The sequence below is a fragment of the Balaenoptera physalus genome (genome assembly GCF_965194825.1).
Source record: "Balaenoptera physalus genome assembly, chromosome: 5".
Taxonomy (NCBI): domain Eukaryota; kingdom Metazoa; phylum Chordata; class Mammalia; order Artiodactyla; family Balaenopteridae; genus Balaenoptera; species Balaenoptera physalus.
The window spans coordinates 58,125,773-58,145,753 of NC_138884.1; the positions used below are offsets into that span (position 1 = coordinate 58,125,773).

Genomic DNA, 19,981 nt, shown 5'->3' on the forward strand with positions numbered 1-19,981 from the left:
GGTCCGGGAAGATCCCACATGCCGCGGAGCAACTAGGCCTGTGAGCCACAATTACTGAGCCTGCGCATCTGGAGCCTGTGCTCCGCAACAAGAGAGGCCGCGATAGTGAGAGGCCCGCGCACCGCGATGAAGAGTGGCCCCCACTTGCCACAACTAGAGAAAGCCCTCGCACAGAAACGAAGAACCAACACAGCCAAAAATAAATAAATAAATTGGTTAGTGTTCCATAATATGAATATAACTTATTTAACAATACCCAACTGTTGGATACTAAGGTTATTTATAAATTTTGGCTACCATAACACTGCATAAACATTTCTGTACATATTTTGTACACAAATTTTTATGTTTATTTCCTTAGGACAAATATCTAAAAGTGTTATAGCTAGGTTAAAAGGTATGGACATTTTTAAGCCTAGTGATACATACTATTGAAACTGTCCTCCAGAAAAGTTCCAACTTACAATCTCACCAGTAATTTATGGGAGTGTTTCTGTCCCAGCACCCTTGAAGAATATCATTTTTAAGAAAGACAAAAAAAATTGGGAATGAGTCATACTTTGGAATATACTAAATAATCAAATGGATATAGCTAATAGCATTTGTTACTCAGATTGCTAGAAACAGGAATATATATACGTATATAAAATCATTTTAGTTTAGAAAAAAATGCCATTTGTTCTGCTCCTGATGAACACCCTATGTTACAGAGTTTGTGGAATAATTAGTCACACCTTCCTCTATCCATGTAACAGCTAGCCTAAAGCAGAAAATAGTAAGTTCTCTAGAACTAGTTTCTTATGTCATGTCTCTAACTGCTCCGCTGGAATGACTTATGGTTGTTAGATAGGAGACAGACAGAGCTGCTGTGTCGTCCTTATAAAGAAGGATATCTGGAACTCAGGAGCGTCTCTTATATACCAAAGTAGTAAGCTAATGTGGGTTCTGCCTTCTTCCCACTTTTCCTTACCATGCCATGCCCACCTGCTCCCACCCTTAAGGAAGCTGTCTTACAAATGTAAGTCCCTAGAGTTTATGAAAAATGTCTTACCAGGGTCTTCAAGTTTCTGGTTTTTCTCACTTAAGTTACAAAAAGAAACTTACCAGTTTTAATGATAGAACAAAGTAATTGGGAGTTACCACAGTTAGAGCAGAACTATTTTCAGGTAATTATGGCCATAAAGATCCACTTGATAATATCCAGTAAACTAATGCTACTAAATTTAAGTGTCGGCCACAGTCTAAATGCACCTTGGCTAACTGGGCTGGAACATTCCCCTGGACACTCCTACTAAGAGAAACTGTTATATACAGTAAGTCTCCTAGCGATCTCCACAAGCTAGAAAAATGTCTGTCTTGAAGAGTTAGCTGAAGTCCCTGTGAAGTGACCAGTAAAACTTGTGGCTGCCCTGCCAATAAGAAGTGTTACTAAGCATGAAATGCTTCACACAAGGACAGGAAATATCTTCCAAACGTCAGGTAAACTGCATACTTAAGGAAAGGCCAGATACTTTTCTCTCTTCAATAAAGAAAAACTTATTGTAGCTACATGGGTCAAATACATAACAAGGAACTTAAATGCAAAGAAGTGATTTGGGCCATATCACCATAAGTGGAAACGTAGCGGCTGGGGAAAGCGTCTAATCACCCAGATGTTTTAGTCAAATGACACCAAACGTCACCTTACTTGAAAAAGGCAAATGACTAACTTTCTACTTTCATCTGGATGTTTGGTGTCACACAGGCTAATCTCAATGACTGAAAACAGAGCTATACATAAGAGGCCTCAGACCTGTCCAGAGTGCCTAGCTCTTCAGGTCCGCCCAGCCTTATTCCCCAGAATGTTTCCATATTGATCAGATCTCCAGAGAGCCAACTCTCTCATTTGCAAGGAGGTAAATTTCCCCAGAATGGATTCTTTTTTTCCGCCTCGTATCTGCCAGGTTACTCCTTCATATGTGCAAAGTACTCTTTTTCTTCAGCTAAGAATTGAATTTGCTGAACAGGAAAGAGCTATTAAACATCCGTGTAGCTAATAAACATCCACTATTTTTAAAAACAGAGCATACTTACCAGAGTTGTAGACATGGAAGGGTTGAAAATATTCTGAAATACAAACATGTTTTCATTACACAGTACTATACTTAGATGTGAATGTCAGGTTCAGTCAAGATACATGCAAAATATGGCAATATGAGAAATATAAAATTTCAGTCTCAAAAATAGATGGATATAGATTCATTTTAATTACTTTAAGAAGAATTCAAAGAAAAACTAACCAGGAAGACAGCTAGAAATGGACCCTTATTTTCAAACTATTTAAATAAATCTTCAAAAGGATCCACCCAAAGCATGCATCAGTCCAAGGCATTTCCTGTCAACTTTGGTTCAGATCGGTTGAGCCTAATTTGATAATGTTGTTCCTGAGTACTCTTAGAATTCCTGTTTACCTTCCCAAATCTTTTCCATGGTCCTCTAAGACAGCCTATTTTTGTTATATTCTATTTTTCCCTGAGGAAGAGGAAACAGACCACATTACCGTTCTGTCCCCCAAGTCTTTCCCCTGATGAAGGAATCCTTCATCAGTCTCCCAAATATTACTTCCCAAGATGTCAAAACAAAGGAATACAAGTCTAACTCTGTGCATAGGAGTCATGTAGGGGTATTCAGGAGTCAAAATCCTGTAATGATAGGCTAGGGTCAGAGTGGCATGGTCCCTGCATGCCCAAGGCAAATGCAATGCTTGAGAGAACAGCCACAGGCAAGGCTGGGATAGGCTTAGGGTGGGCTCCTGTACCCTCCCCCTGAAAAGGTAGTAGCAGTAGCACAACTCAGCCTTGAGAAGACAATGGCTGACAGTATGACAGTACAGTGGGGTGGCTCTGACCTATTCCTGTGAGAAATAACACTGATAAAATTCCCGTTACAGAGATAATACTCTAGACCATATCTTACCCATGTTCTCAACACAATTTGCAGTTTTTAGTCCTGAAACATAAAGATAAAGTTTATTAGTTAGATACAATCTACCTTAGTAAAGATTTCAAATTGGTCTGTGCCTACTGGTACTCTAATCTGTCAGCTCCTAGTCTATCAGACTCATAATTTAGTGGGAAGCAAATTATATTTTTGTATTCATAGTACAGTCACCAAAGAGCAGCAGCTCTAGATAAAACATCTAACTTTTCTGGAATTCAGTTCCCTTATGTGTATCTTTTATTGGGAGATTGCTTCAAATGACCTCCAGAGTCCCATCCAAAGCTAACTATTTATTTATGTATTTATTTTTAATAGATCTTTATTGGAGTATAATTGCTTCACAATACTGTGTTAGTTTCTGCTGTATAACGAAGTGAATAAGCTATATCTATACACATATCCCCATATCCCCTCCCTCTTGAACCTCCCTCCCATCCTCCCCATCCCACCCCTCTAGGTCATCACAGAGCACGACCTGATCTCCCTATGCTATGCTGCTGCTTCCCACTAGCTATCTATTTTACATTCAATAATGTATATATGTCGATGGTACTCTCACTTCACGCCGGCTTCCCCCTCTCACCCCGTGTCCTCAAGTCCATTCTCTATGTCTACATCTTTATTCCTGCCCTGCAACTAGGTTCACCAGTACCAATTTTTTTTTGGATTCCATACATATGTGTTAGCATACGATATTTGTTTTTCTCTTTCTGACTTACTTCACTCTGTATGACAGACTCTAGGTCCATCCATCTCACTACAAATAACTCAATTTCATTCCTTTTTATGACTGAGTAACATTCCATCGTATATATGTGCCACATCTTCTTTATCCATTCATCTGTCGATGGACATTTTGGTTGGTTCCATGCCCTGGCTATTGTAAATAGTGCTGCAATGAACATTGTGGTACATGTCTTTTTGAATTACGGTTTTCTCAGGGTATATGCCCAGTAGTGGGATTGCTGGGTCACATGGTAGTTCTATTTTTAGTTTTTTAAGGAACCTCCATACTGTTTTCTAGTAGTTTTCTGGTGGCATCTTTAGGATTTTCTATGTATAGTATCATGTCATCTGCAGTGACAGTTTACTACTTCTTTTCCAATTTGTATTCTTTTACTTCTTTTTCTTCTCTGATGGCCGTGGCTAGGACTTCCAAAACTATGTTGAATAAGAGTGGCGAGAGTGGACGTCCTTGTCTTGTTCCTGATCTTAGTGAAAATGCTTTCAGTTTTTCACCATTGAGTATGATGCTTGCTGTGGATTTGTCATATATGGTCTTTTTTATGTTGAGGTAGGTTCCCTCTATGCTCATTTTCTGGAGAGTTTTTATCATAAATGGGTGTTGAATGTTGTCAAAAGCATTTTCTGCATCTATTGAGATGATCATATGGTTTTTATTCCTTAATTTGTTAAGGTGGTGTATCACATTGATTTATTTGCGTATATTGAAGAATCCTTGCATCCCTGGGATAAATCCCACTTGATCGTGGTGTATGATCCTTTTAATATGTTGTTGGATTCTGTTTGCTAGTATTTTGCTCAGGATTTTTGCATCTATGTTCATCAGTGATATTGGTCTATAATTTTCTTTTTTTGTGATATCTTTTTCTGGTTGTGGTATCAGGGTGATGGTGACTTCGCAGAATGAATTTGGGAGTGTTTCTCCCTCTGCAATTTTTTGGAAGAGTTTGAGAAGGATGGGTGTTAGTTAGCTCTTCTCTAAATGTTTGATAGAATTCACCTGTGAAGCCATCTGGTCCTGGACTTTTGTTTGTTGGAAGATTTTTAATCACAGTTTCAATTTCAGTGCTTGTGATTGGTCTGTTCATATTTTCTAATTCTTCCTGGTTCAGTCTTGGAAAATTGTATCTTTCCAAGAATTTGTCCATTTCTTCGTGGCTGTCCATTTTATTGGCATATAGTTGTTTGTAGTAGTCTCATAATCCTTTGTATTTCTGCAGTGTCAGTTGTGATTTCTCCTTTTTCATTTCTAATTTTATTGATTTGCATCCTCTCTCTTTCTTGATGAGGCTGGCTAAGGGTTTATCAATTTTGTTTATCTTCTCAAAGATTTTAGATTTTAGTTTTATTGATCTTTGCTATTGTTTTCTTCATTTCTATTTCATTTATTTCTGCTCTGATCTTTATGATTTCTTTCCTTCTACTGACTTTGGGTTTTCTTTGTTCTTCTTTCTCTAGATGTTTTAAGTGTAGGGTTAGATTGTTTATTTGAGATTTTTCTTGTTTCTTGAGGTGAGACTGAATTGCTATAAACTTCCTTCTTAGAACTGCTTTTGCTGAGTCCCATAGGTTTTGGGTCATTGTATTTTTGTTGTCATTTGATTCTATGTATTTTTTTATTTCTTCTTTGACTTCTTCACTGATCTCTTGGTTGTTTAGCCTCCATGTATTTGTGTTTTTTACAGTTTTTTTCCTGTAATTGATTTCCAATCTCATAGTGTTGTGGTCAGAAAAGATGCTTGATACAATTTCAATTTTCTTAAATTTACGGAGGCTTGATTTGTGATCCAAGATGTGATCTATCCTGGAGAATGTTCTGTGAGCATTTGAGAAGAAAGTGTATTCTGCCACTTTCGGCTGGAACATTCTATAGATATCAGTTAAATCTATCTGGTCTATTGTGTCATTTAAAGCTTGTGTTTCCTTATTTATTTTCTGTTTGGATGATCTGTCCATTGGTGTAAGTAGCATGTTAAAATCCCCTACTATTATTGTGTTACTGTTGATTTCTCCTTTCATGGTTGTTAGCATTTGCCTCATGTATTGAGGTGCTCCTATGTTGGGTGACTAAACATTTACAATTGTTATATCTTCTTCTTGGATTGATCCTTTTTTTTTTTTTGGATTGATCCTTTGATTGTTATGTAGTGCCCCTCCTATCTCTTGTAACAGTCTTTATTTTAAAGTCTATTTTATCTGATACAAGTACTGCTACTCCAGCTTTCTTTTGATTTCCATTTGCATGGAATATCTTTTCCCATCCCATCACTTTCAGCCTCTATGTGTCCCTAGGTCTGAAGTGGGTCTCTTGCTAACAGCATATATATGGGTCTTGTTTTTGTATCCATTCAGCCAGTCTGTGTCTTTTGGTTGGGGCATTTAATCCATTTACATTCAAGGTTATTATCAATATGTATGTTCCTATTACCATTTTCTTAATTGTTCTGGGTTTGGTTATGTGGGTCTTTTTCTTCTCTTGTGTTTCCTGCCTAGAGAAGTTTCTTTGGTGGTGCTGAATTCTCTTAGCTTTTGCTTGTTTGAGAAGCTTTTGATTTCTCCTTCGAATCTGAATGAGATCCTTGCTGGGTAGAGTAATCTTGGTTGTAGGTTTTTCTCTCTCATCACTTTAAGTATATCCTGCCACTCCCTCTGGCCTGTAGAGTTTCTGCTGAAAAATCAGCTGATAACCTTATGGGGATTCCTTTGTATGTTACTTTTTGTTTTTCCCTTGCTGCCTTTAATATTTTTTCTTTGAATTTAACTTTTGCTAGTTTGATTAATATGTGTCTTGGTGTGCTTCTCCTAGGGTTCATCCTGTATGGGACTCTCTGTGCTTCCTGGACTTGGATGACTATTTCTTTTCCCATGTTAGGGAAGTTTTCCACTATAATCTCTTCAAATATTTTCTCAGACCCTTTCTTTTTCTCTTCTTCTTCTGGGACCTCTATAATTCGAATGTTGGTGTGTTTAGTGTTATCCCAGAAGTCTCTGAGATTGTCTTCAATTCTTTTCATTCTTTTTTCTTTATTCTGCTCTTTGGCAGTTATTTCCACCATTTTGTCTTCCAGCTCACTTATTCATTTTCTGCCTCAGTTATTCTGTTATTGATTCCTTCTAGTGTATTTTTCATTTCAGTTACTGTGTTGTTCATCTCTGTTTGTTTGTTCTTTAGTTCTTCTAGATCTTTGTTAAACATTTCTTGTATTTTCTCAATCCGTGCTTCCATTCTATTTCTAAGATTCTGGATCATCTTTACTATCATTACTCTGAATTCTTTTTCAGGTAGATTGCCTATTTCCTCATCATTTATTTGGTCTTGTAGGTTTTTACCTTGCTCCTTCATCTGTGACTTTTTTTTGCCATCTCTTTTTTTTTTTTTTTTTTTTTAATGAGTGGGATTGTGTTCCTGTCTTACTGGTTGTATGGTCTGAGGCTTCCAACACTGGATTTTGTAGGCTGTTGCGTAGAGATGGGTCTTGGTGCTGAGATGAGGACCTCCGTAAGACCTCACTCCAATGAATATTCTCTGAGGTGTCTGAGGTTCTCTGTTAGCCCAGTGGTTAGGACTCAGAGCTCCCACCGCAGGAGCTGTCGCCCAACCCCCGGCTCGTGAACCAAGATCCCGCAAGCCACGTGGGGTGGCAAAAAAAAAAAAAAGAACAATAGCAAAGTAAAAAATAAAATTAGACTAGGAAACTAACAGATATGTTAAAAAGAATATAAAAATAAAAATATAGATGAAACAACAACCAGAAGGTACAACAGTACCACAATAGTAAAAGAGGGGAGGAGGGAAAAGAAGAAAAAAAAAAGGGGGGAAAATGCCTTGGCTCTGGAGGGCGGGGCCTAAGCAAGGGCAAGGTTTGGGCATTGGACGAGGCCAGTGCTCAGGACCCACAGGGCTGGAAAAGGCCCTGGGGGCTGTAGGAGGTGGGGCTTAGGCTCAATGGAACAGAAGGGGCCCAGGCATGCCCCCCACCCCTGGTCTCAGAGGGTGGGGGACCTCACCTGGGAGCCCAGCAGGCTTCCTGGGCCCGAGTGAGAGGAACAAATGCCTTCCTCTCCTCTCCCGCTCCTCTGGTCCTGAAGGGCCCCTCCCACCTGCCTCTCCTGATCTCCCCTGCCTCCTTCCTATGCCCCCAGGACCAATGCGGCCAGGGTTGGGGGGGGGGGCCTTGGAGGGCAGGGGACCGGCCTGGGAGCTCAGCAGGCTCCCCGGGCCCGAGTGGGCGGGCAATTGCCCTCTGCTCCTCTCCCAATCCTCCTGGAGGGCCCCTCCACCTGCCTCTCCTGATCTCCCTGGCCTCAGGGGCGCCAATCTGGCCTCCACTTCTCCTCCCCCCTCAGTCCCGCCATGTCCTACCAGTTCGCTTGGGGGTTCCTCCCATCTCCTTGGCCGTCAGTGTCCCCCATCAGCAGCCAGCAGGCACCCTAGTTGTGGGGAGCCCTAACTCGGTATCTTCCCACACTGCCATCTTGACTCTGCCCCATGAAGCTAACACTTTATGATTATATGATTAGTCTGAAAAAATTAGGAGAAAATTTATCTGTCTGTTTAACTAATTCTCTCTTCAGATACTAAATGTTCTCCTCAACAGTTAACCTAACCCTTTACTATGGCTTGCTAGCAATCAGAGTGGAGAGAGACTGGTGTTGACGGCTTCCATGTTGCTGCACTTCCCAGCCTGAAAGGCCTGCTGGGTGGGGCTGCTAGCATGTGCAGTGGCTAGGCACTGAAACTCAGGGAGACGGACCCTGGGAAAGGACTCTGTCTAGCTGTGCAGAAACAGCCTGAAGGGCCTGGGGTGTAGTCTGGGCCAAACCAGAGCTCATTGTCAGCGTGCATGGTAGGGCTTGGCTCCAGCAGTGGACTCTGTTGGTGTGCACAGTAGGTGACAAGCAGCATCAGAGAATCACACGTGAGGAGTACTCAGATGTTCCTTTCCCAGCAGAAGGGCTCCAGTTCTGCCCACCTCACACAGCAGCTTGGAGCCGGATTTGGGGCAGACAGGTCCTGGGAGAGCCCTACCATAGAGGCAGCCCCAGTCCCAGGTGGCAACACAATCACCACGATTCCTGCAGTCACAACACCTCAGCCCCCAGCACCAGCCTAGCACTAGGCAAAAAAGGGATGGGGGCTTCCCTGGTGGCGCAGTGGTTAAGAATCCGCCTGCCAATGCAAGGGACACAGGTTCGAGCCCTGGCCCGGGCAGATCCCACATGACGCGGAGCGGCTAAGCCCATGCGCCACAACTACTGAAGTCCACGCGCCATGCTCCGCAATAAGAGAAGCCACTGCAGTGGGAAGCCCACGCACCGCAACGAAGATCCAACACAGCCAAAAGTAAAAATAAAATAAATTTATAAAAAAAAAAAAAAAAAAAGGGATGGGACCTTGGACTGCTGTGGGCAGAACCATGGGTGCCTAAGTGGGCAGTGGACAGTTTCACTGTGACCATATGGGCCTCACTTGATTTAGTGCTCACCTCCTTTGGGACAGAGCACACACTTAAGGGCAATGGAGCCTTATCAAACCAACACTCAGGGCTTCTACTGGGGAGCAGATCCCAACCCCCTACAGGGCTGTGACAGCCATGGAGCAAAGAGGAGGCCCCACCCAAATCCAGTGAAGGCTCTGGTCACCACAACACCAATCACATGCCCTATCAAGGGGATAATGCTCTGAGGAAAGATGTGGCTAGCATCCATACCAAAAGCAGCCCTTGCACCAAAATTATTGGACTCATACAGTCTACTCAGGAATGCTCCCACATAAAAACCAGCCCCTCAAGACCACAGTAGATAACTGTTTCTCCTAAATTTATAGAGACATAAATTTAAGTAAAATTTAAAAAGCACAGGAACTGCTCCCAGTTAAAAGAACAAGAGAGGGGCTTCCCTGGTGGCCCAGTGGTTAAGAATCCGCCTGCCAATGCAGGGGACACAGGTTCGAGCCCTGGTCCAGGAAGATCCCACATGCGGCGGAGCAACTAAGTCCGTGCGCCACAACTACTGAGCCTGCGCTCTAGAGCCCATAAACTGCCAATTACTGAGCCAGCGCGCCACTACTACTGAAGCCCACGCACCTAGAGCCCATGCTCAGCAACAAGAGAAGCCACCACAATGAGAAGCCCGCACACTGCAACGAAGAGTAGGCCTCACTCACTGAAACTAGAGAAAGCCTGTGTACAGCAATGAAGACCCAATGCAGTCAAAAATAAATAAATAAATAAATTTTTTAAAGTTATAAAAAAAATTTTTTTTAAATAAATTAAAAAACAAGAGAAATCCTCTGAAAGAACAAACAATGAAACAGACCTCTCCACTCTACTTGACCCTGAGTTCAAAAAGGAGGTAATAAAAATGCTAAAGGAATTAAGAACGATTATTGATAGAAATGCAGAATCACTGTAACAAGGAACTAGAAACTATAAAGAGGAGCCAATCAAAAACAATTCAATTACCAAGATAAACACCAATCTAGAAGCAATGAATAGCAGACTAAATAATGTAGAAGAACGAATAAGTGATCTGGAAGATAGAATAATGGAAATCACCCAATCAGAACAAAAGACAGAAAGACAAATGAAAAAAAAAAAATGAAAGCAATATACGCGGTCTATGGGATGATATAAAACGTGCCAACCTTAAGGTCCCACAAGCTGCATGGCAAGGCCAAAAAAAAAAAAATGTATTTGAAGAAATTATGGCTGAAACCTTTCCAAACCTAAAGAAGGAAACAGATATCTAGGTACAGGAAGCACAGAGGGTCCCAAATAAGATGAACCTAAACAGACCAACACCAAGACATATTATAATTAAAACGGAAAAAGTTCAAGATAAAGAGAGGAATCTAAAGGCAGCAAAAGAGAAACAAAGAGTCAGTTACAAAGGAACCCCCATAAAGCTCTTAGCTAATTTCTCTGCAGAAACACTGTCAGACAAAGTCATGAAAGGGAAAAATCTGCAACCTAGGATACTCTACCCAGCAAGACTATCCTTTAGGCTAGAAGAAGAGATAAAGGATGTCTCAGACAAGCAAAAACTAAAAGAATACAGCACTACTAAACCTAACCTAAAAGAAATATTGAAAGGTCTTCTCTAAACAGAAAAGAATCAAGAATCTATAGGAAAGGGAAAATCACAATAGGAACGACAAATGTATAAAAGGATTGAAGACCACTTAAATAAGCCAGTACATAGATTAAAAAATAATCAGAAAATTTTTGTAAAAGTGATAACTACAATTAACAGCAAAAACATAAACATTAAGATGTAAAACAGGACATCAAAATCATGAAATATGGGAGAGGGGATTAAAATTGTAGATCTTTTAGAATGTGTTTGAACTTATATGACTACCAGTCTAAAGCAAGTAGATATAGTTACGGGTTAACATACTTGAAAACAAGGGTAACCACAAGTCAAAACCGTATGATAGAGTCACCAAAAACAAAAAGAAAGCAATTCAAGCATAATACAAAAGAAAACCATCAAACCACAAAAAGAAGAAGAAATGAACAGGGAACAACTACAAAATCACCTGGAAAACAAGGTTTAAAATGGCAATAAATATATACTTGTCAATAATTACTTTAAATGTCAATGGACTAAATGCTCCAATCAAAAGACACAGAATGGCAGATTTAAAAAAAAAAAAAAAAAAAAGAACCTACAATATGCTGCTTACAAGAGACTCACTTTAGGGCAAAGACATACATAGATTGAAAGTGAGGGGATGGAAAAAGGTACTTCATGCAAATGAAAACAACAAGAAAGCGGGGGTAGCAATATCCATATCAGACAATACAGACTAAAACAAAGTCCATAAGGAAAAACAAAGAAGGACACTATATAATGATAAAGGGATCAATACAAGAAGAGGATATTACACTCATTAACATATTCACCCAGTATAGAAGCACCTAGATATATAAAACAAATATGAACAGACATAGAAGGAGAAACTGACAGGAATACAGTAATAGTATGAGACTTTAACACTCTACTGACATCAATAGACAGATATTCCAGATGAAATCAATAAGGCAACAAAGATTCTAAATGACACAATAGACCAGTTGGATTTAATTGATATCTACAGGACATTACATCCAAAAAAACCAGAATACACATTCTTTTCAAGGGTGCATGGACCATTCTCTAGAATAGACCACATACTAGGACACAAAACAAGCCTCAACAATTTTAAGAGGATAGAAATTATTTCAAGCATCTTTTTTGACCACCACAGTATGAAACTAGAAATCAACCACGAAAAGAAAAAAAAGGTAGAAACCGATCACATGGAGACTAAACAACATGCTACTAAAAAAAAACAATGGGTTGATGATGAACTCAAAGAGGAAATCAGAGAACACCTTGAAACAAGTGACAATGAAAATACAGCCTTACAAAATCTATGGGATACAGCAAAAGCAGTTCTAAGAGAGACGGTCATAGCAATACAGGCCTTCCTTAAGAAACAAGTCTCAAATAAACAAACTGTCACCTAAAAGAATTAGAAAAAGACCAAACAAAACCCAAAGTCAGCAGAAGGAAGGAAATAATAAAGATCAGAAAGGAACTAAATAAAAATAGAGATAAAAAACAATAGAAAAGATCAATAAAACCAAGAGCTGGTTTTTTTAAAAAGACAAACAAAATCGACAAACCTCTAGCCAGGCTCACCAAGAAGAAAAGAAAGAGGACCCAAATAAACAAAATAAGAAATGAAAGATGAGAAATAACAACCAATAGTGCAGAAATACAAAAAATCATAAGAGAATACTATGCACAGTTATATGCCAACAAATTGGACAACCTAGAAGAAATGGACAAGTTTCTAGAAACAGCCTGCCAAAATTGAGTCAAAAAGAACAGATAATTTGAACAAACCAATCATTAGAAGTGAAATAAAATCCGTAATTTAAAAATTCCCTGCAAACAAAAGTCTAGGAATGGACGGCTTCACTGGGGAATTCTACCAAACATATAAAGAAGAACTTATACCTATCCTTCTCAAACTATTCCAAGAGACTAAAGAGGAGGGAACGCTCCCAAATTCTTATGAAGCCACCATCACCCTGATACCAAAACCAGACAAAAACACTACAAAAAATGGAAATTACAGGCCAATATCTTTGATGAATATAGATCAAAAATCCTCAACAAAATATTAGCAAACCTAATCTAACAATACCTAAAAAGGGTCATGCAGAATGTTTAAGTTGGATTCATTCCAGGGTCACAAGGATGGTTCAAATAAGTAAATCAATCAATGTGATACACCACATCAACAAAAGAAAAGACAAAACCACATGACCATCTCAACAGATGCAGAAAAAGCAACTGATAAAATTCAACATCCATTCAAGATAAAAACTCTCACCAAAGTGGGTACAGAGGGAACATAACTCAACACAATAAAAGCCATTTACAACAAACCCACAGCCAACATCATACTCAAAGCTAAAAGCCTTCCTGCTAAATTCAGGAATAAGACAAGGATGCCCACTCTCACCACTTCTATTCAACACAGTATTAGAAATCCTAGCACAGCAATCAGACAAGAAAAACAAAAGGTATCCAAATTTGAAGGGAAGAGGTAAAACTATCACTATTTGCAGATGACATGATACTCTATATAGAGAACCCTAAAGACACCACACAAAAACTATTAGAACTAATAAATGAACTCAGCAAGGCAACAGGATGTAATATTGATATATAGAAATCTGTTGTATTTCTTTACACTAACAATGAAATATCAGAAAGTAAAAAAAAAAAAAAAAAAAAAATCCTGTTTAAAATCATGTCAAAAAAAAAAAAAACTAGGAAAAAAACTTTTAAGCAAGGAGGTGAAAGACCTATATGTTGAAAACTATAAAACACTGATAAAGAGACTGAAGATGCTTCAAAGAAATGGAAAGGTATCCCATGCTCTTGGATTAGAAAAATTAATATTATTAAAATGACCATACTACCTGAAGCAATCTACAGATTTAATGTAATCCCTATCAAAATATCCATTCCATTTTCACAATACTAGAACTAATAGTCCTAAAATTTATATGGAACCATGGAAGACCCAGAATTGCCAAAGCAATCCTGAGGAAAAAGAACAAAGCTGGAGGCATAACCCTCCCAAGACTTCAGACAATACTACAAAGCTACAGTAATCAAAATAGCATGGAATTGGCACAAAAACAAATAGATCAATGGAACAGAATAGAGAGTCCAGAAATAAACCAACACACCTATAGTCAATTAATCTACAACAAAGGAGGCAAGAACATACAATGGAGAAAAGACAGTCTCTTCAACAAGTGGTGTTGGGAAAGCTGGACAGCTACATAAAAATCAATGAAATTAGAACACTCTCCCATAGCATATACAAAAATAAACTCAAATGGTTTAAAGACCTAAATATAAGACATAATTCCATAAAATTCCTAGAAGAGAACACAGGCAAAACATTCTCTGACATAAATTGTAGCAGTATTTTCTTAGATCAGTCTCCCAAGGCAAAAAAAGAAAAAAATTAAAGCAAAAATAAGCAAATGGGACCTAAACAAACATAAAAGCTTTTGCACAGCAAAGGAAACAATCAACAGCAAAAAAAGACAACCTACGGAATGCAACTGACAGGAGTTAATATCCAAAATATACAAACAGCTCATACAACTCAACAGCAAAAAACCAAACAGTCCAAACAAAAAATAGAAAGAAAACTTGAATAGATATTTTTCCAAAGAAGACATACAGATGGCCAACAGGCACATGAAAAGATGTTCAACATCATAATTATTAGAGACAAGTAAATCAAAACTACAATGAGGTATCACCTCACACCTATCAGAATGTCTATCATCAAAAAGTCTGCAAACAATAAATGCTGGAGAGAGTGTAGAGAAAAGGAAACCCTCCTACACTGTTGGTGGGAATGTAAATTGGTGCAGCCACTATGGAAAACAGTATGGAGTTTCCTTAAGAAACTAAAAATAGAGCTACCATATGATCCAGCAATCCCACTCTTGAGCATATATCCAGAAAAGATGAAAACCCTAATTCAAAAAGATACATGCGGGCTTCCCTGGTGGCGCAGTGGTTGAGAATCTGCCTGCCGATGCAGGGGACATGGGTTCGAGCCCTGGTCTGGGAAGATCCCACATGCCGCGGAGCAACTAGGCCCGTGAGCCACAACTACTGAGCCTGCGTGTCTGGAGCCTGTGCTCCGCAACAAGAGAGGCCACGATAGTGAGAGGCTCGTGCACCGCGATGAAGAGTGGCCCCCACTTGCCGCAACTAGAGAAAGCCCTCGCACAGAAACGAAGACCCAACACAGCCAAAAATAAATAAATTAATGAATTAATTAATTAAAGAAAAAAAAAAGATACATGCACCTCAATGTTCAAAGCAGCACTACTTAGAATAGCCAAGATGTGGAAACAACCTAAGTGCCCATCAATAGATGATTGGCTTAAGAAGATGTGGTATATATCTCTATATACCACATATATGTATTATAATATATTATATATATAATATTCCATTGTGTATGTATATGTATAAACACAATGGAATATTACTCAGCCATAAAAAAGAATGAAATATTGTCATTTGCGGCAACATGGATGGACCTAGAGAACATCATACTAAGTGAAGTAAGTCAAACAGTGAAATACAAATATTATATAATATCTCTTATATGTAGAAACTAAAAAATAATACAAATGAATCTATATACAAAACAAACAGATTACAGACACAGAAAACAAACTTATGGTTACCAAAGGGGAAAGGGAGGAGGGGGTAGGGATAAATTAGGAATATGCGATTAACAGATACAAACTACTATATATAAAATAGATAAGCAATAAGGATTTACTGTATAACATGAGGAACTATATTCAGAATGTCCTGTGTAACCTATAATGGAAAATAATCTGAAAAAAAAATATATATATATAACTGAATCACTTTGCTGTACACCTGAACCTAACACAATATTGTAAATCAACTATACTTCAATTAAAAAAAAGTAGGAGGGTTAAAAATGGGTAAGAGATTGATCCAGAAATGAACGGGAGAAGACACAAATATATATAGGGATTGAAAAAGGGAATATAACCACGGATTCAGCAGGTGTAAAAAGACATGAGATTACTGTGACTAGCTTTATGCCAATAAATTTGAAATATAAGACAAATGGACAATTCCTAGAAAAATGGAACTTATCAAAAATAACTCAAGAATAAACCGAAAACTCACATGGTATTATAACTATTAAGCAGTTTAAACTTTTTCCACAATGAAAAATACCAGGATAGTTTGGTTTTTACAGAGTACTAAAGAGAAAGGAGCTGCAGAGAGAACCCCAGAGATCTTCAAAGGGTTTCCAGTACTCAGCAAAGTACTGATCAGTTTATACTTGTCTAAGGAAACTACCCAAGGCCAGGGAAAGAACTCAAAGGATGAAGAATAGTGACTATTCCTACCAGCCACACTGGAAAACCTTATAAGTTGTTATTTTAGCGGGGAGCTCTACAGTAAGAAGCCTTGGAAGCAGTTCAGACAACAGTAAATAAAGCCCTCCCAGGAGTTCCTATCTCCTTCAGATCTCAAGAAATTACAGATGTCTGTGACCAAACTCATAGCTGATTGGAATTTCTGGCAACAAGACTACAGCAGTATTTGTTGGCCACTGCACTTTTGGACACAAGGACTCCTCCCTTTGTAGGCCCTGCTACTGCTAGCCTGTTACTGGGCCTAATGAGACAGACTGTCTCACTAAAAGAAAAGTCATGATTCTCCAACCTAATATCTTATTGTGCAATGGGTTCTCTTTGAACTAAATTCCCATGAAGCAGGACAAACTCCCAAAAGTTCCATTGTCACATGGAACTTTTACCTCCAATTAAGGGCCAAACCTGCTCCTAAAGCCTTAGCCATTCCTCAAATAAATGGCTGTCCATCCATTAGACCTGCAGTCTCCAAACAGTGGCAGAGGTGTCCCTGCACGCTCTAGCAAATTCACAGGGGTACCAAGGGATATTTTAAAACTGCAAGACAAACACAGCCCGACTTGATATCTTTCAGACACTGCATGAACTACTAGCTTTAGATAGAACACAGTTTCAAAGTTATGCTACATTCTATTCGATAACATCACATATTTGCAAAGCTGGGTTTTTAGCAAGTGTTGTGATAAAAAGCAAATATATGTGAAAAATCAATGTGGATCAGGAAATAAGGTGGTATCTAATCTGACACCAAGGTTTGAGAAGCTGTGCAGTCAGTGTCCAATAGGCACGTACATCCCATTAGCAAGTCACTGTGGTTAAAAATGAAATAATAGTTCTTAAAACTTTTTATATATATTACTTCTTAAAAAACAGCTACTAAGATATTAGGGCATAAATACTTATTGAGTTGTTTGAGTTTACTTAATAAATGGAATTCTTAGGCATTTATTTTAGCCTAGGGACACTCTGAAAAAAATTATGACAACACTAAGGACACCAAGAAGCAAGAAAGTCTGAGAACCTCTGCATTAGACAGTACAAAGCCTCACCTACTACTTTATCCAAACTATTGGCTCAATGGGGGCCTTACCTGTAAGACTTCACACCTGAAAAGACAGCTGCCATGCAGTGAGACAGTCTATGGAGAGGCCTATGTAGTTAGGAACAAGGGAGGCCTCCAGCCAACAGCTCATGAGGAACTAAGGCCTTAGTCAACAACCCACGAGGAACTGAATCCTGCCATCAACCATGTGCGTGAGCTGGGAAGTACATCTTCCCCAGTCAAGTATTATGATGACTGCAGCCTTGTGAGAGATCCCGAGTCAAAAGACCCAGCTACACTGAACCCAGATTCCTGACACAGCAACTATGAGACAATAAATGTTGTTTTTAGCCACTAAATCTTGGAGTAATTTGTTACGCAGTGATGGATAACTAATACAGGTGTGAGGGTCAGTTTTATGTATCAACTTGTCTAGGATACAGTCCCTAGTTATTCAATCAAACATTAATCTAAGTTGTTGCCTTGAAGGTATTTTGTAGATGGGATTAAAATCTATAATCAGTTACCTTTATATAAGGGAGATTATCCAAGATAATCTGGTGGGCCTGATACAATGAGTAGAAAGGCCTTAAGCGCTTAGGCTTCCCAAAAGAAGAAATTCTGCCTGTGGACACAGTTTCAGCTCATACCCAAGAGTTCCAGCCTGCCCTTCCTGACAGCCTGACCTATGGATTTCAGACTTGTCTTGCTAGCCCATACAATCATGTAAGCCAATTCCTTACAACTGATTCTGTTTCTCTGGTTGGAAACCTTGACTGATACAATCAGCATGAACAAGTCTGGTGGGTGAAAGTCTGGAGGGGGTTGGTAATGAAGAGTTCTCCCTTTTCCTATAAATATGGAATAAACAGTCTGAACAGCCTTCCAAATGTTCCAGGCATTGATTCATAATGTGAATTTCTCAAGGTGATGGATATGTGATATGTCACTTCCTATCTGGTTTACCTATACGGAATCTTGTTGAATCCCCAATCCCAGACAACAACACAGAAACTTCGCTACTCCCAGGGAAGGCTAAAAGAGTGTCCATCAGAACCAATGAAGGTACTTATATTTGATGAGCCCTCAAGTACTAGCGGTGAATTTATAAAAAATAAATCTGGATAGCTCTGTAGGTTCATCTCCTTTCCCCCTTTTGATGGCTTAGCAGAGAGTTGGCTCAGCAGGTCTGAGTAAGCTCAACAAAATAGACTAACACCAGCCACTGGAGTTCAGGGGCTCTTCCTTTCTAACAAGATTACTTTTGCAGTCAGGGAACACTGATATTCCCCGCCCCTATGACTCTATTAATATGTAAAATATATTTACATATATACAGTCTGGTCCCTCTCTATGGAAATACTGTCCAAAATACCAGATGATCTATGACCAGCCTGTTCAGTAAAATAATGAGAGTTCAGGGGATGAGGTATACGCTACTATTTCTCTGCTTATAATTTTCTTCCAATGAATCATATTATATCTACACTGTAAGGGGCATGAAATCTCAAAGCTATGGCTTCCTACCAGGTTTTTATAATTCATCTATAGTCCTCCCAATCCAAGTGCAGTTTTCAGATGGGGTCATTTTAAACAATGAGGAATGTAGCCTGATTACACAGCTGACATTCTACTTTTATCAAGTTTTCTAGAAAAACAGTATAAAAGAAGGTTAACCTGTGGTAATTTTCCCATAAGGACGGATCAAGGGTTTTGTTACCATCTACTCACTCCCATTATCTTGGATTAATACGAGTATCTTTGACCACCAGGAATTATCCTCTCCACTTCCTAACCAACTGAACTATTTTCTTTAGCTAACTAGTTTTTGTAAGGCCCACATACATTTTTATCTTGAAAATCACAAGCAAGTTTAAAGTAACAGCACAGGACTGTGTTAGCACACTAAATTTAGCACAGTATAATTTTTTAATCACTTTCATAAATGCTGCCTTTTTACATCCAGAGGTATATTCAGTCACAATGGAACAAGGTTCTGATTATATCCTCCTGGCTTGAGCTTTTAAAACCCCTGGTTATTATCCTTCATAGTGTTTCAAACAGCCTAGCTTTAATGATCACTTCAGGGTGTTTTTGATCCTGAGTTCTCATTAGTTATCTCCAGATGGCAGCAGAGGACATTGGTCAGACTCCAGTTTAGAGGTAAAGCAACACAATCAAGTGCAGTGGCCTGACTTTGCCAGAGCTCTACAAACAAATAGTACAGGTGAGCCTCCACGGAGGTTTTCCCTTGTGGCTGGTTTGAACATTAACCTGCTGCGTAGCCTCTGCTTGACTTTCTGGGCAGGCCCGCAGAAGTTTGCCCACTCTCCTCCCCCTTCCTCACACTGGGCTCATAACACACTTCCCCATGTAGGTCTGAGACTTGGCTCATTCTGAATCAACCCAGCGGCTCCACCCCTTTTGTTTATCGTAATGCTACTCACAAACATGAACTCTGTGGGCTCCACTGCCCACCTCTGTTCATCAACCAGATACGAGTGATTCATCTGGCCTACTGCAGCTACCGTAGCCAGGGTTTCTGCAGAACCAATGCCTCCACAAATAGCATTTGGCTGAGTGCATTAGAAGCACCAAAAGTGGTATCATTTTGTCAGCCCAGCTGCAACTGGGTTTCTGGCTATAATGTGCTGGTAAAATTGAACAGGTTCTGGGGTGGAGAATGGGG

At 39.3% G+C, this 19,981-nt stretch overlaps 1 protein-coding gene across 7 annotated transcripts in view; it reads right to left on the minus strand.

Annotated features, from left to right (window-relative positions):
• Positions 1 to 19,981, minus strand: part of ART3 (ADP-ribosyltransferase 3 (inactive)) — a 38,742-nt gene that overhangs the window by 7,390 nt on the left and 11,371 nt on the right. For all 7 annotated transcript variants that reach the window (XM_082463854.1, XM_082463853.1, XM_082463852.1 and 4 more), the window contains exons 4-5: positions 2,956 to 2,988; positions 2,074 to 2,106 (exon numbers count right to left, since the gene is read on the minus strand). In XM_082463854.1, the coding sequence (XP_082319980.1) occupies positions 2,074 to 2,106; positions 2,956 to 2,988 (66 nt within the window). The remainder of the gene's footprint in view (positions 1 to 2,073; positions 2,107 to 2,955; positions 2,989 to 19,981) is intronic.